This window comes from Tetrahymena thermophila, assembly GCF_000189635.1.
Source record: "Tetrahymena thermophila SB210 genomic scaffold scf_8254475, whole genome shotgun sequence".
In the NCBI taxonomy this organism is placed as follows: domain Eukaryota; phylum Ciliophora; class Oligohymenophorea; order Hymenostomatida; family Tetrahymenidae; genus Tetrahymena; species Tetrahymena thermophila.
Genome location: NW_002476250.1, coordinates 229,284 through 245,464, shown reverse-complemented (window position 1 = coordinate 245,464; position 16,181 = coordinate 229,284). Strand labels below are relative to the sequence as shown.

General features: G+C 27.6%; 1 protein-coding gene across 1 annotated transcript; it reads right to left on the bottom strand. All coding sequences in view use genetic code 6, as the record gives it.

The window, feature by feature from the left end:
• Nucleotides 1–529: 529 nt before the first annotated feature.
• TTHERM_00420340 (dynein heavy chain) lies at nt 530–16,098 on the bottom strand (the record flags this gene model as incomplete). The annotated part of the gene is made up of 38 exons (XM_001033289.2): nt 530–760; nt 809–925; nt 989–1,278; nt 1,333–1,744; nt 1,798–1,949; nt 2,014–2,490; nt 2,541–2,935; nt 2,992–3,370; nt 3,433–4,377; nt 4,433–4,684; nt 4,747–5,522; nt 5,582–6,021; nt 6,081–6,649; nt 6,704–6,910; nt 6,995–7,721; nt 7,778–8,278; nt 8,349–8,737; nt 8,789–9,637; nt 9,696–10,038; nt 10,092–10,720; nt 10,791–11,021; nt 11,166–11,535; nt 11,593–11,813; nt 11,864–12,104; nt 12,158–12,455; nt 12,507–12,685; nt 12,746–13,455; nt 13,508–13,672; nt 13,737–13,972; nt 14,025–14,574; nt 14,635–14,833; nt 14,889–15,023; nt 15,089–15,325; nt 15,382–15,507; nt 15,567–15,664; nt 15,721–15,773; nt 15,873–15,956; nt 16,013–16,098. 38 exons carry the CDS (start codon nt 16,096–16,098, stop codon nt 530–532), a joined length of 13,299 nt encoding a protein of 4,432 aa, XP_001033289.2.
• Nucleotides 16,099–16,181: the final 83 nt, after the last annotated feature.

Sequence of the window (16,181 nt, the reverse complement as noted above, 5' to 3'; positions counted from 1 at the left end):
CTGATATTTATATTTTTATTCCAGCTTAAGCAAATAATTAATTGATATTTAAAAATAAACAAATTCCTTTCTTCAGTCTCTAGAAATGATTATTAGATGATTTTCATATGAATAAGATTCATATTTAAGGAAATTGGTTTTTATTGCTTTCATAAGGAAAATAATTATTTCTTACTTCAAGCTATTAGTTTTCAAGTGATTTTATAATAATTCTATGATATAAAAAAATGATACATACTTCCCCAAATTATTTTTTTCTTTATTTTTAAATAAATATAATTATAGATTCAATTTAATCATGTTTAAAGGTTACCCAAAAAACTAAATTAAAGTTAAATTTTAAAGATAAATATAATAACTATTTTTTTCCATATTGTACATACTTTGCAATTGCGTATTTTTATTTATTAATGAAAATATTCAAAATACTTAAAAATGTTCGATACTTACAATATATTTATTTATTTACAAATTTAAACATTTTATAGTAATTCTTAGTAAATTTTTTATAATTATTTAAGTTTTTTTCTCAATCATCCAATTGTGTCAATAATGCTACACCTCTCTTAATCCAATGCTTTTCAGGTCTAGAGCTTGGTAGTCTAATCCACATTACGAAATTTGTTGAGTGACCCGTTGTAGAAAGAGTTCCTCTTCTTGCTGATGTTTTATATACAGGAGAGTTATAATGAGGGAAATTGCTTAATTTTTTTGATTGGGATGGCTTAAGAAGGAGAGTAGGACATTAAACAAATAAAACCTATTTAATAAGAAAATTAATAATGATAATTAAAAATGTATGATTTACTTTTGGATCAGATTCATCCAACTCCATTTGTATAGGATTCCACTTTGAACCTTCTATGAAAAGACCAAATACATAAGCACCATCTTCTGGCTTAACTTCTTCTGACTTATGCATAACCTATATTAATGTAAAAATATGTAAGCTGAATTAAATTCATATTCTAGTTAAGTTAAAATTTACTTTAAAGTCAAACTCAATCTCATCGATAGGAATTACATACTTTCTTGCGAAATTTTAAAGAACACCTGTAAGGAAAGATTGAGTGAAGTAAAATCCAGAAATCCAAAAGTTTACTGGTGCTCCATTATCTATCCAATCCTAAAAGAATTTTAATCTCATTCTCAAATCATTAACATAAGCACCTAATGGTTTTAAGGATGGATACGATTTTTCCATCCAGAGCTGAGGTACTTTGCCATCAATAATTTATTTACATGCCCTTTCTAAGCTTTGACTTAAGAGAATTTTACCTAATTAAAAAATTATTAAAATTATGTAAATATATTTAAATGAATAACAAGTACCTTATAATGCTAAATTAATATCTTTAAGTGAAGAACGAATAATTGAAATTAGCTTATTGAAACGATTTAATTCTTGAGTAAGCACTGTGTTCATGGATTCGTTGTAGTTTACAGGATATTTTATAATTGCTTATTCCACATCAAATTCTTTTGGGAAATCACCCATAATTGATTCTATCAGCTTCTTCAAAGTATCATCATGAGAACTACCTTCAGATGATCCTCCTTCACTAGAGCATAACAAAAGAGAATCTAAGAATAGAGTTGTTTCATTTATATCTTTGGTAATATCTGCATTAGAGTGGAAGCCAAAAACTTCGGGTTTTGTATATATAGGAAGATCTTTTATAAACTGTAAGGCTCCTTCATAAGAATCATTATCTGGAATTCTATAGTTTGGATCGGGAGCAAACTTTAATTTTATTTGATTTTTAATGCCAATTAAAATAATAGATAAATAATTACTTTATATAATGGATCTTCAATCACTTTCAAATTGTAATAATCACCTAATAGTGTCGTAATTAATCTTCTGTCTTTATCATCAGTAACTCTACCACCATAATTGCATTCAGAAGTTAAATACTTAAGTGCTGCAAAAGGAATAGAACTGTTATCTATGATAAATAAAATTTATTAATTTTATATAAAAGAATAATTTAATTTATTATTTATATTTACTTGGACATTCTAATAAGAACATTTATAGCTATCTCACACTGATACGTAAATCAGATTCATTGAATTCATAAGGAATATTCCAACCAAGAGGACCATATTTTCTTCTTTCTTGAATTACCGCATGGAAGAAGCAAAGCCCAAATAGTAAATTTTTAAATGCTCTTGAATTTTAGCAACTGTTAAAGAAATCTTCTCTTGAAATAGGATCCGTTAAATAACTACCCAAAAGATTAGATTTGAGACCCTTAGGAGCTTCAGTAGTCATTTTAACACCACCTTAAAGTATAGCAGTTGGGAATTTCTCAGAGGGATAAGAAGTCAACCATAATCTAAAATCAGGATCAGTATTGCCTGTGTTGAATTCTTCAATAATTTTTTCTAAAGTAGGCATCCAGCTGACAGCTAAGTGACAATTCTACAGAACAACCCAATTACCTGACTTTTGACCATCTTAGATCATTTTTTGTGCAGCAGGCCCTTTAATTAAATTTTAATTTAAATAATATAAGTAAAAATCTAAAATTTACCTTATCCTTAACCTAAAGAAATAGCTGTTATATTTTTCTTCTTTTGCTCTGAAAAACTATTTAAAGATGCAAAAGGATCAGAACCAGGAGATAAAATAAAAATAAGTGGAGTAAAGCATGTTGAATCTAAATAAGTGGCAGCTAGATCAAATGGAGGAGGTTCTATAAACTTTTTACCTAGTCTCTCTGTAATGAAATCCATAATAGCAGGTATCATTTTATCTGGTCTTAAAGTTCTTAGTATAAGAAGTCTATGGAATGAGTCAAACTTACTAGCAATATCCTTAGGTAATGGCTTTTTATGTGGTTCAGGAGAGTCATATATATCTTTCCATTATTTGCTGTAGTCATAGAATGTCATGTAAAATTCTTCAAAATTTGGTAGAGCACTCAATCTAATATTTTTATTATATTAAAAATTTTTTAAGTGGTTTTGAGAATATTAATTTACCTATTTATTTCACCCCAGCTTTTGTTAGACAACCACTAGCAGTCAATGGGTAAATCAGGAAGTTTTTCGCTTACAGCTAGACCTCCTGTCAACAAGAATCTAAAATGATCATTTAATATTTAGCCTTTAAATTCTAATAAACGCTCGCATAATACGAATGAAAGTAGCAATTTATCTTTTTCGAATAGTGAACGGCAAATGTTTGAATATAGCGAATATAAGAAATATGTTTTTAAATTGTCAAGTCTTACAGCTACATTAGCTGATTTTTCTGACTTCAGAATTGATTGAGAGAACAAGTCAATATAGTAAACCAAAGAATACTAATACATAGGATCTATGCTCACTAGATCTGAGATGGCAAAGAACAAATGGGAGGCTTTAATTAAAAAAAATAAAGATTTAAATATTAAAAAATTAATAAATTAATGTAGTTTTTACCTTCTTAAGAAACTTCTTGATACTCCTGACGAGCAGCATCAATACTTTTTTCAGTAATTTCAGCATTTGCTTATTTTTCATTGATTTCGTTGGATTTTTCTTTTGAAGCTGTCAAAACCTTAATAGCTTCTTCATCTGTTAGGATATTTTTATCACTGGAAAGAACCTATAAAATTTTTTCTTCAATTTCAAATAATTGAGCTTTATTTTAAGCACCTTCAATAATAAGTCTTTCTTTTTCCTCTTCTAAGTCAGGACGCTCCTTCTTGACCAAAATACCAAGTAATTAATCATTAAGACCTTCATAAGTAATCATGAAGTTAATCAAAGTAACTTTAGTTGAAATTTCAGGCAGATAATGAGGGTTTCTCAATTTGGTAGTGATATAAAAGCGGAAATCCTTAGAATATTCAAGAGTTTGATCACCAAGTTTTAAGAAAACAGAGTTACCTTTAACAAAAGTTTATTTTAGAAGGATAGGAGATAGTGAAGGATCTAGATCCTCACCTACATTTTCAAGTAAGACAGGTTTTCCAAATTATATAGCATTTTCTAAGGTTCTCAAGTAATCACTGTCACTTAGTTTTATAATGTAAAGGCCTTTTTGTTGTTCCATCTTCTTAATCCATTTGTTTGCTTGATTTTAAGGATCAATACACAATGGCCATCTTCTTGCCTTAAAAATAACTATACCATTATCTATAGAGAAGTTATCGCTTGGTAAACCATCTAAATTCCACGATCTTATCTTAACAGGATCACCTAGCACATGGCTTAAGCTGAAATTTTCACTTGAGGGTATATTTCTCTCTTTTGAAAGCTTAGTCCATTCAGTAATAATTTCTTACCTGAATGCAGAAGTGAAGGCTCCTAAATATGCTATTACACCTGATGAAATAAGAACATCACCAGTAAGCTTATCATATTCAGATTTTAATTATTCAGCTATATTTTATAATATTTTTATTTAATTAATAATCTATATGTTTTATTTAATTACCTAATTCTTTCCATCTTCCCTTCTCACCACCTAATGATTCAATTAGCTAGGTAGCACGTTCTAATTGTAACTAGCACTCCTGATACCTCTACTAAAGTCTTATTTTATTATTTTGAGTAAAGGTCAATTCATCATTAAGTCTTTGAACTTTATCATTTGCTTCTTTTAGTTCTTTTTACTTTTTAGAAAGAGTAGCATTTAAACCACCTACCTTTTCTTCAGCTTATCTCAAAGCAATTTTTTTTGGTTTAACTTTATATTTTATTTAAAATGTAAATTAATAAAATACTTGTAATCTTAAACTAATTATTTACCTTTCTTGTAAACAAAATAATAGCTATAAATACCATTGATCCACATAATAATACACTTACAAGCAGTAGAAGCATTTTAGACTACACTTATATCGAGGTTTCTTTCATTTGCTGGGTCTTTCAAGAATTTTCCAAGATTAACTATAATTCCTTCTTCAACATTATCTCTATCAAATTGCACAAGTGTTTAAAGTAAACCAGTGTTGTTTAGCAGCTTTAAAGAAGCAGCCCACCAGTCAATTTCGATTCTTAATGTTTCATTGTTTTTCTTTTTTTCTGAAGGATTAGGATATAAAATAAGGCACAGAGCTTACATAACTGTTTTTACAGGCAGGGGAGGATTTTTCATTGCCTTTAACTGATCGATATCTTTTCTATCTAAAACTCTCAAGGCATCTTCTGCTGCTTACAAAGCTGGTAAAGCCTCTTTTAAATCTTTTTCACATTCTGCTTTAATTTCATTTGCTTCATTAACAGCAACTTAAACTACTGCTTCTTCTTCTGAAATGACTTTCTTTAATTTATCGGCTTCTTTAGCCTATTCAGTAACTTCTAATTCTTTTTTTTCAGTGTCTATAGCTGCTTGCTTGAGCTAAGGCTGCAAAGCTTCTAAATCTTCTTACATTTTACCAATATTTTTTTCAGTTTAAATAATCTACTCATAACCATTTTCATACTTGAATTAGTCAGCCTGTAGTTTTTTTCTTTTTTCTTCTAGGAGACTATTAAAGCTTTAGATCATTTCAATATATGAAGTAGGAGTAACATAATATTTTCTTTTTATTAAGTATCATTTAAAATTAATAAAATTTATTATTGTTGAATAAGTAAATACCTTCTCAGTTTAGAAAAGAATGTTTTTGACCAGTTGATTGTTGATTAGTGGAAATATTAGAGCAATTCTATGCAACTTTTTTTAATATTTTTATCCATAGGAATATTTTAAGTAAATTTGTTAGCAACACTCAACAGGGCATCTTAAGGCCACTCTTAAAACCAATCAATAGTGCAACAATTTACTAGAGAAGGGAACATTCTAACACGAGTTCTAAATGCATCACCAATAGGTGAGAAACAAAGTACGATATGGAGATTTTTCTTTACTCTTTCTATAAAGTATGCATACATTTATGTTGGAGTTCCTTCTTTTTATTTTCCTTCTTATTTTGTGGCAACTCTCATTTTTTCGAGGGCATCTGCTTTTTCATCAGGAGCAAACAAGTTTGGTACTTCAAAGGTATTAAGTAAACTATTAATATCTTCAACGAATGATTCCTGGTATAAAAAAAAAAGAATGAATTTTTTGTTGAAATTACTTAAATAAATTTTTTTACTTGCTTAATTTAAGAATCTGTAAATAAGAAAACAGTAGGTTTTCCAAGTGAACCTGCACTCCTCATAATTACTTTAAGATCTTCATGGAATTCAACTTTTCCGTATTGCTTAGAGATTTCTATTTAGCAAACATTATAGTCACTAATTGAAGCAGCAAGCCTTGTTAAACTTTATCTACCTGAACCACCTACACCAACTAATAAGGCATTTCCTCCAGGACTTTTCAAGATACGTGAGATGATTAAAAGATGCTCAATAGCAAAATTAAATAAGACTAAATCCATTGGCTTATCTGTCATCATATTATAGTTAGATAATCCCTACTCAACTGCATTTTATAATCTATCGTAATCTAATACTTCCTCATAATATCTTTTTTGTGCACCCATAGGATTCATAACATCTGTCCATATAAGACCTCTCATTTCTTCTACAGTATTAACTTTACCATCTTTTTAGCCTCTATTCTTTAAATCAGGCTTATCTAAATGAGCAAATATATTATCAAAATTCATACTGAATCTAGCAACAACTTTTCTAATTTCTTCAAGAAGATATAATCTATCATCTAATAATACAAAAAATTAATAATTAAGATGTTTAGATTATACAAATATATTACCATCATTAATCAAACGATCACCAAACACTCTCCATATTTCATGGACAAACAACCTCGTTATGTGTTCAGGATTTTGTACTTTATCTTTATCACTCATACAAATACCAAAAATTACCTTTGCGAAATCTCTTAAATTAAACAAATAATGTGATTTTGCAGGTGTTGGGAGTAATTCAGAAATAGCCTGTTTATATATATCAAGAGTACCTATATTTTAAAATGAACAAATCAATATTAGTTGTTTTTGTTTGCATAAAAAATTGCGAGTATTTATGTTTTTTATAAACTTACCAGTTATTATTTTAGAAGCAAATTTCTAAACTTCTACAGCAAATTATCCCTTTTTCAAATACCATTCTAAAATAGTTCCAAAAATTCTGTGTAGGTTTTCATCATCGAAATTAGCTAAACTAATTAAACTAAAATGTCTTAAAATACGAGGAGTTATGAAAGTTCTGCCTCCTCCAGGTGGACCCATAGCACTAATAAGTTACGTATCTATGATTTATTTGAACTATTTCTCTTTATCTTTATTGTCATACCAACCACCTTAATCTAATTTTTATCTAAGAATTTCAATAGGAGGTTGTGCTCCCCATTACTCTTTAGCAGGCATATTTAAATCATCAATAAAAACTACTAATCTCTTATTTCTTGGCCCATAAACTCCTTTTGAAATTCTGTCCAACTTAGAATCAATAATTTCTTGTGTTTATGTGCAAGATGTCTAAGCACTAAAACCAATTTCAATTGTTATATATTTAACAGCATCTAAGTGATTATTAAGAATATTCTTTATGTAAGTAGATTTTCCTGTACCAGTAGGACCGCAAAGAAGAACAGGGAATTCATCTTGAATTGCTACATTTATCATATAAGAATATCTAGAAGTGTCTGTTGTTTAAATTAATATTTCTTAAGGCTAAATTTTATTTGATATTTCTTCTTTCTTTATTTCATCAACCCACAATACCCATTCACTTACAACTTATTTCTTACCACCACCTCCTACTGATTCCTAAATTCAAAATTCAATAATTAAAAAGAAAAATTAGATTTATTATTAATTAATACCTTATTAACTAAGCAGTACTCATAAAGATTTGCACGCTCAGGAAGTGACATTTTCTTTCTCGGTATTTTATCATTATCAAGTGGAATATCTCCATTAGCTAATCTCTTTACAAAGACATCAAACTATTTTCTATATTCAGTAGTCAGAGAACCACCTATACCCCAAACAAAAGCAAACATAAATTTATTGTCAATAGTTTGCATTTTTATTTTAGAGTCTGAAAAACCACTATAGAATTTTTCATCTTCAAAATCTTTTAGTAAATTCTTTAGTAATCTCATTAAAGTAAGAACTAGATTTTAATCTAAAGTTGATGAAACTTCTACACCTTTGTGTCTAATCCAATTCAAACCTGCATCTACCATAAATCCAAACAGTAAATCAAGCTCATCAAAGTCCTCTTATTTAAATGTTTTAGGTAAGTGCTTCTTCCAACTTTAATAGAGTGGCTACCATCCCATACTTGATGGTTCCATATAAATCATACCACAACGAGATACCTTTTAAATTAAAAGAAAAAAGTTCAGACATTTAATTTATATAATTATTGAAAAATAAATTAAAGTTTACAGTAGCAGGAGAAGCAGCCTACAAATCCATAGGTTCAAAAATTAAATTCATAGATTTAGACATTGCGATAATTTCACCACTATTTAAACATAGTTTTTTGTTATCATCAAGTACTGTATTCATATTTTCAATCCAAACTGCATCAACTGGTCCATCAAAAATGAGCCATTTACGATCATCATCCTCAGCTTTAGCAAATGCTCTGTATTTTACTGCAAGAATACCATCAGTCCATTCATGAGAAATTTCATCATTAAAACCATACAAAAATTTCATTGGGATAGACTTAGGATTAATAACTGTAATTTATACCTTGTTCTCATCCATTTATTTTCTTTCGTTTAATTTTGTTAAAGCCTTCTATAGTATTTTAATAGCAGATGTTTTACCTATTTTTAAGTAGAAATTTATTTTAAACATAAATTCAAAACGCTAATTACCTGAAAAAGGAAGTCCAACAACCATCAAACCGTGTCTTACAAGAATCATTTCATATAATTAAATAATTTTTTCAACAAAATATGGAACCTTTTACAAATTCTCTTCTCTCAGAGATTCATCTATGCACTCAAACATATTTGAGTAATCAATTTCTGGAAGTTCAACACCAGGGAAGAGATCTTTTGTTATACCTTTGAAAAGAGGAAGATCGAAAGCTAAGAATTTTGCTAGGTTGACATCACTAATAGCTCTAAGCATCAATACACTTTCGTTTTCATTTACATATTTTCTTTTTAAGTTACCAGCTGCAGTTAAGACTGATTTGACTGCTCTCATACCATAATCGTAGTGATCTTAAGATGATAATTACTCTGAACATAATTTATAAGTTGTAACGATCTTTCTTGCCAAGTTTCTTGCATCAGAAAAACCAAAGGAATAAAGTACTATTTCAGCAATTAAGGCATAATCAGGAACCATCATCGCTACTGCTCTGAAAAGAGCCTTTAAGTTGTCTGGGAGTTCAGAACGACCTGCGTAACCAGGATTCATAGTAATAAATACATTACAAGTAGGTTTCAAAGGAATCAAAGTGTCTTCGAAAACAAATTTATCAACACCTTTACCTCTGGCTAGTTGAATAGTTAATATTTATTGAGCAACGACAGAAAGCACTTCAAGGTCTATACGATTAAACTCATCAAAGCAACTCCATGCACCACTACTTGCTAAACCTTTAAAGAATTTACCCATTGCTTTGTAATCCAAACCATCAGAACAATTAAATACTACACATTAACGGGCGAGAGCCTTTGCTAAATCTTTGACTGTTTCAGTTTTACCAGTACCTATTATAAAATTAAATTTTTTCAATAAAAAATATAATTGTTTTTTTTTTTTTGTTACCTGCAGGACCTTCTGGAGCTCCTCCGTAATTAAGATGTATAGCACCACACAATGTTCTGTAACATCTATCTGTCAAAGGCGTGATAACTAATCTTGGGGAGTTACCTAAATATTCATAATTATATTCAACAACTGCATTTATGATCTTAACTACAGTATTGGCTTCTTCCCAATAATATCTCAATTACGATTACCAAGCGAATTCTTCTTTTTTAGATATTCCTTCCTTAACTAATGCACTAACTACATCCTAATTATGCACATCGAGGACAATTAAAGCTTCAATAGTACATCTATTAAGCTTTGATATATTCTATCTAACTAAAGATACAATGTCTTCAATCTATTAAATAAATAAAAAATTTTTAATTTTTTAGTATCGCAAATTCTCATTACTGATTAGGTTAAATAATCAAGATGTTTCTGAATACCCTTTGGTCCTAATCCAATTGCTTTTTCTGTTTCGTATGTCCAGTAAGTCATACTCATATTTAAGACACTTTATCCACATCTGTCCTAAACCCATTAAGATCTTTTTATTTTCTAGTAATCTTCAAAAGATTTTTCTATTGCATACTTAACTGCTTCTATCATACTACCTTCAACTTACAAAAGCCATTCATCAACGTTACCTTAAGCACTGGCTGTGTCAACTTAGGTTAAGAATTCAACATATTCCTCTTCGGAAGAGTACATACCGTGTACTTTTTTGTTCAAGTCGAAATTTAATTTTTATATGCCTTCAAAGCATTTTTTAAGATGTGGCTAAACACGTAAAGGATCTTTAGTTTCTGAGAGAATTTCAAGCAATTCATCATTTGATAAGAAATAAAAACGAGGGAATGAAGCTCTCTTTCCTTCAAGATAAGCATTTAAACCTTTTTAAACAATTTCTAATTTATTATTGCATTCTTTTAAAATTTCAAGTAAATGTCTATTCCTAGTGAATTCTAATACTTTTAATTTATCATGAATATCTTTCATAATAACTCTCCAATTTTAATCTACTTCTCTAAAAATAGAACCTTTTATAAATATAAACCATCAACTTATAAATCTCAAAAATTTAGAAAATATAGTAAATTAATTAATTACCTTCATAAGGTAGTCTTTTTAAAATATCTGGTGAAGAAAAGATAGGCTCTAAATAAATCCAAACTGATTGAACCTTTACCCAATACTCAGAAAAATCAAATGTAAATGTTAACCAACTTTCCCAATCATTAATTTTCTTTTCAAAAATCTTAGCGTAGGGGGAACTCTTCATAGTTTATGTTTTAACAATTTAATCATCCAAAATTTATTACATTTCATCTATCGAGCTACCTAAATATCAATTTGAATAAAGTCAATATTTTTATTGCAAAGAAGACATCATTTCAAAAAATAAAAATAAAGTAAATTAATCAAATATTTTTAAAAATGATTATTTCTTTATAAAAAAATATCTTTATTTTTATAGGTTTTTACCAGAAACAATATAAGTCCCTGTATCTTTCCAGCCCTTAAGCTCAACTTAAACTTAATCCCAGTCTTCTCTCATTTTAATAAGTATCTTTTCAATAGCAAATTCTTTGCTAGCTGCTTCAGATATTTCCTCTAATTTAGGAAGGTGATCAATAATTTCTAAATCTACTAATCTTTTTAAAGTGTATTCTTTTTCAATTGAAATCACAAAACCAACCACATTTGTAATTTCTTCCCAATGTCTTTATTTAAAACCAGGATTGCATAAAGCTCTTACAATTGGTACTTGGGTTTAAAATTCTTTAATTTATTCAACTAACTAGCTAATAAGTTTGCCAGGTCCAGTCTAATTCTTAGGAGGTGCAGATCCAGTCTTTATAATATGAATAATTTTTAAAAAGAGGACAAATATATAATTTAAAAGAATTACTGCAAGGTGAGGGTTAAATAAGAAATTTAATTTCATAGAAGTCTAAAACATCATTTTTGTTTCTCTTTCTATAGTTTCAGGATCTAATCTGAAAATGGATCCTTCTTTAGACCATGAATTGAGATTATTATTTAAATTTGCAACTAAGGACCAAAGGTCATCATAAGGTTTTAAGTTTTATAAAGCTTCTTCTAATTGTGGAAACTCAGTTTAAGTTTATCCTGATTATAAAATTTTGAAATTAATTATGAAATATAAATAATAATAATACCTAAAAGCTCTTCATCTTGATTAATTTAAGCTTTTTCTTCAATCATCTAATTTAATGTAGTATTATATTCGGAAATTAATCTATTAACATCTTCTGACATTATTGGTGAGCTATATTCTCTAAGTTTTTATATTTTAATTTGAAATTCTTCTATTTTTTTTTAGAAATTATTTTTCTAAACTCTTAAGTTTTCTTCTATTTGTTCTCTTTGTTCTTTAATTCTTTCTTCTTCTTTGTCAACCTTTATTTAGGGGAATTATAGTTTTAAAATTTGAAATTCATAAGGCAATTTACTTAATCCATCATCTAATAAACATTTTGAGAAGTACCATACAACTTCAAAAATTCAGATTAGTCAATTCTACGAGGTTTTCCTATTTAAAATGACATCCATTCACACAAATCTTTATATTCTAATGTGATTCTTCTTTCTTCTTTCATTCTAATCCTTTCTATTTCTTATTCTAAATGAACCAAAGTTTAAGTACTATCTACGTTCTTTGATATGTTTTAAAGCAGCTTGGTAATGTCTGCATCCATTTGCAAGCTTTTTTATTTTATTGTTTCTCCAATACTATCAGCAAGCTTTTCCCTAAATTTAAAATTTTATTAATAAAATAATTTAAAAAAAAAAAATTCTTACATTATTTATGAGCAAATTTTAACATATTCTCTCTTTACTTAGCACCCATCTACGAGAATCATATTCATTCTGATAAAAGGAGGAAGGTTTTATTCAATATTAAGTTGTATTTATTAAAATTCCTTAAATTTTTTAATGTAGTCTTCTCTTGTTGGTGTAGAGTCTAAAAATTCATTTATCTATTTATATAAAAAGATAAAAATGTTAAAATTATTTTATTTTTTTTATTTTTTAATTACAAATTTGTCTATAGGATCTAACAAGAAGCTAAACTCATTGTAAATAGGTAAAACTTCTTCAACTTTGTCTAGATTTTTTGAAATAATTCTTTCAATCATTCTCTTTGAGTTTATATAGAGCTCATCGGTGGAATTATTAGAATTACTTCTTTTATTGCTTTTAAGATGATAATCATTCGAGGTTTCATCTGAGCTATCATCAATTTAAATTTTAAAAAGATAATGTTTTTCGCTTCTAACTAAGGAATGCTCTGGCCTTGCGATGTTATGAGAAAGTCTAATCATATCTTCTAATATATCAATAAGATCTTTTTCTATTTGAGCAATTTCATTTTCGAATTTGATCTCGTTTTAATTATCATCAGCAACAAGTATTATTTTCAAAAAAACATCATAATGAGTGGAATGAATAAAATCTCTTTTATCATCAGCTAAAATTTCTTATGGTGAACGAGGATAAACATCAAATCTTTTGAAAAAATTGCAATAATTATCAACCTACTCAGTAATGTGTTATCTAATTAGGTTGCTAAGTAAAATAGCAGTAGAATCAAAAAATTTCTCAGACTCTTCATCATTATCTTCAATTTCAAGTAATATACTTCTATAAATACTAACTAATGATTCATTCCAATCTTTTTTAATAATTTAGAAAGCCTAATCCCTCAAATACTTCATTTAGCTTCTAAAGTTATTTATTGTTTCTAATTCTATTTACAAAAAATAAATAAATTAGAAATAATTATTAATTTTATAATTTACCCTCGTTTTTTTCTCTAATATGAAGTAGTTTCATTTTAGGCTTAAATTCTGTATTCCATTCAAAGCTAATTTGTAGAGTAGCTCTATTATATATAACCATTTTATCAAGTAATTCATCTTTTGCTGCCATTAAATTATTTTTCCAATCATCATCAGGTTCTATTCCTAATAATTTTTGTTAGATATTTCTAGTAAATATTTAAATATTATAATTTCTAAAAGAAAATACCTTGATAATATCCATCGCCATATATCACTATAGGGAAGAAAGTTTACATTATTCCAACTCTTTATCTTTCTTCTTCGTTGATTAAAACATAATCTAAAATAGATTTTCTAATTGCATTATAATAATCTAAGCTAATTTCTATTAACATTCTATCAATTAGCTTTCCAATATACTCTTTATCCAAAAGGTCAAATTAACCAGGAATAAGTTCGAATATAGCATCAACCCAATACTATCTATTTATTTTTTAAAAAAATTATACTTTAGTTTTTTGCTTTTCTCAATTACCTCATTGGTGCTACTTGATCTTTTGAGATTTATTCTTGAATATATAGTTAGTATCTTTCGTAACAAGTTTTTTTTGAGCGTATCTTAGCTTCTAATTCTGGATGTTGAACTCTATCTACATAATGGAGTAACTCTTCTTCTAAAGAAGCTGTGGGTTATAAGTATTCTTTGTTAGCTTAAAATTAAATACTATTATTACTGTTCCTTAATGTTTTAACACATTTATCATCCTAGTCTAAATATAAAAATCTTGCTGTGTATGTATAGTTTGTTCCTATTCTTTATGAAGGACTAAGATTAAGCATAGTAGCTGAGACTGGAGCAGCGATAGTTCTAGATGATCTGTCCAAAACAGGTGGAAATCTTATTCTAGCAACCTATGGCTTTACAAAGTGGGCATTAATTAAAGATGAGGCATTTTATGCTAAAGCTGAAAAGTCACTTTCTCTTGCCAAAGGATCTGTGCCTGCCCCAAGCAAATCTTAATTTATTAATGAAATATCAGGTTTTATGTATCTCCTTGTTGGGGATTCTGTTTCATCTACAGTCTCTATATAATTTAAATAATAAATAGCATTAACTTTTATGATTAGTTTACTAAATAAATTACTTAATTCTTTTTTTGGAGTAAGCTCTCTTAAAATATGTTTCATTTAGCTTTATATTTTTTGTTAATGAAAAGACATTCCGCTATTTATATCATCTGGAAGGACGCTTTTTTACATAAAACGAAAATTTCTTCTATTTTATAATGGAGCTGGTCTATGAATTTTTGGATTAGAAGGTGAGTATCCTGTTTGATTCAAAGCCTTTTTTAATAAAAGTTGATTAAAATATTAATTCAAAATTTTTTAGAAGTCATACATTAAAAGTCATATTGTTATTTATATTATTTAGTGAAGATTAATTAAAAGAAAGATTCATTTGACTAAAATCTTAGCTTTGAGCTTTCTTGTAAGTTAACATTGTCTTGTTGAGGAAAGAATCATTTAGATCAGTCTATGTATGAGATAAAAAAAAATATTTTAAACATTAAAATTTTTACAAGTTGAATAATTAATTACTTGGTCCCTTATAGATTAATTAAGAAGTTCACTTCTATCATCGTCCTTAAATAATTTAGGTAAACGTTAGGGTTTAGCAGAAGTTATTTAATGTAAACTTCTTATAGCTTATCTCTTTATAATAACAGAGTCCTAAGCTTGAGATTGTGGCATAAATACTACATTTTTTGATTAATCTACCTTAAAAATACCAAGCAACCCTAAGTTAAGACTGATTTTCTTCTGATTAACTAAAATCTAAATATAATAAAATAAATATTTAGATTTATCTGTTTAATAATAATTGCTTTTACACTCATTATTTCTGTGAAGATAGAGTTAATAATATATTGAACAACAGTCTTATCCATTTCTACAAATTTAGCTATTTGGCTATACTAGATATTAACTTATGGGAAGGTTAAATCATCATATTCATTCTAATTTTTTATCATATTACCACTGAGTTACTTACAAATTAATTTTTTAAAATAATTACTTTATATTTCAAGTTATTTTAAATTAAAAAGCTATCATTCAGTGAGAATACCACTGATTTTTAATCAGCTCCTTCTATTAACTTTCCTTTAATTTAACCTATTATTTATTAAAGATATCTAACTTTTTCTAATTTTTCTAAATAAAGTTCATACCGAATTGTGGTATTAACACATTTTTATCTGATTCAATCTAAGTCTTCACCCATCTTTATTTTACCATGAATAAAATCATTGATTGCTCAATAAAACATTTAAATTCAATTAAAAATCAACAATAATTATGTTAGATCAATAAAAATAATTACTTCACAAGAGCATTCCAAGTTTTACCATACGAACTTACGTTTAATAAAGCTTATTTAAAAGGACTATCATTTAATGAAAAATTTCTATTTCAATAACAATAAATATTTGCTTAAATGATACTTTTATTTAAATAACTTACTTTTGAACACATGATTCAAAAATTTTCGATACTCCTATTGCTGTAAATGGTGGTTATAATGATGATTCTCTTTTTGATGCAAGCATTTAATTATTTTTTTGATTTATTTATAATTTAAAATTAAAACTAAAATGAAGATCTAGGAAGCCTATTTGTTTGTCTGCTTGCT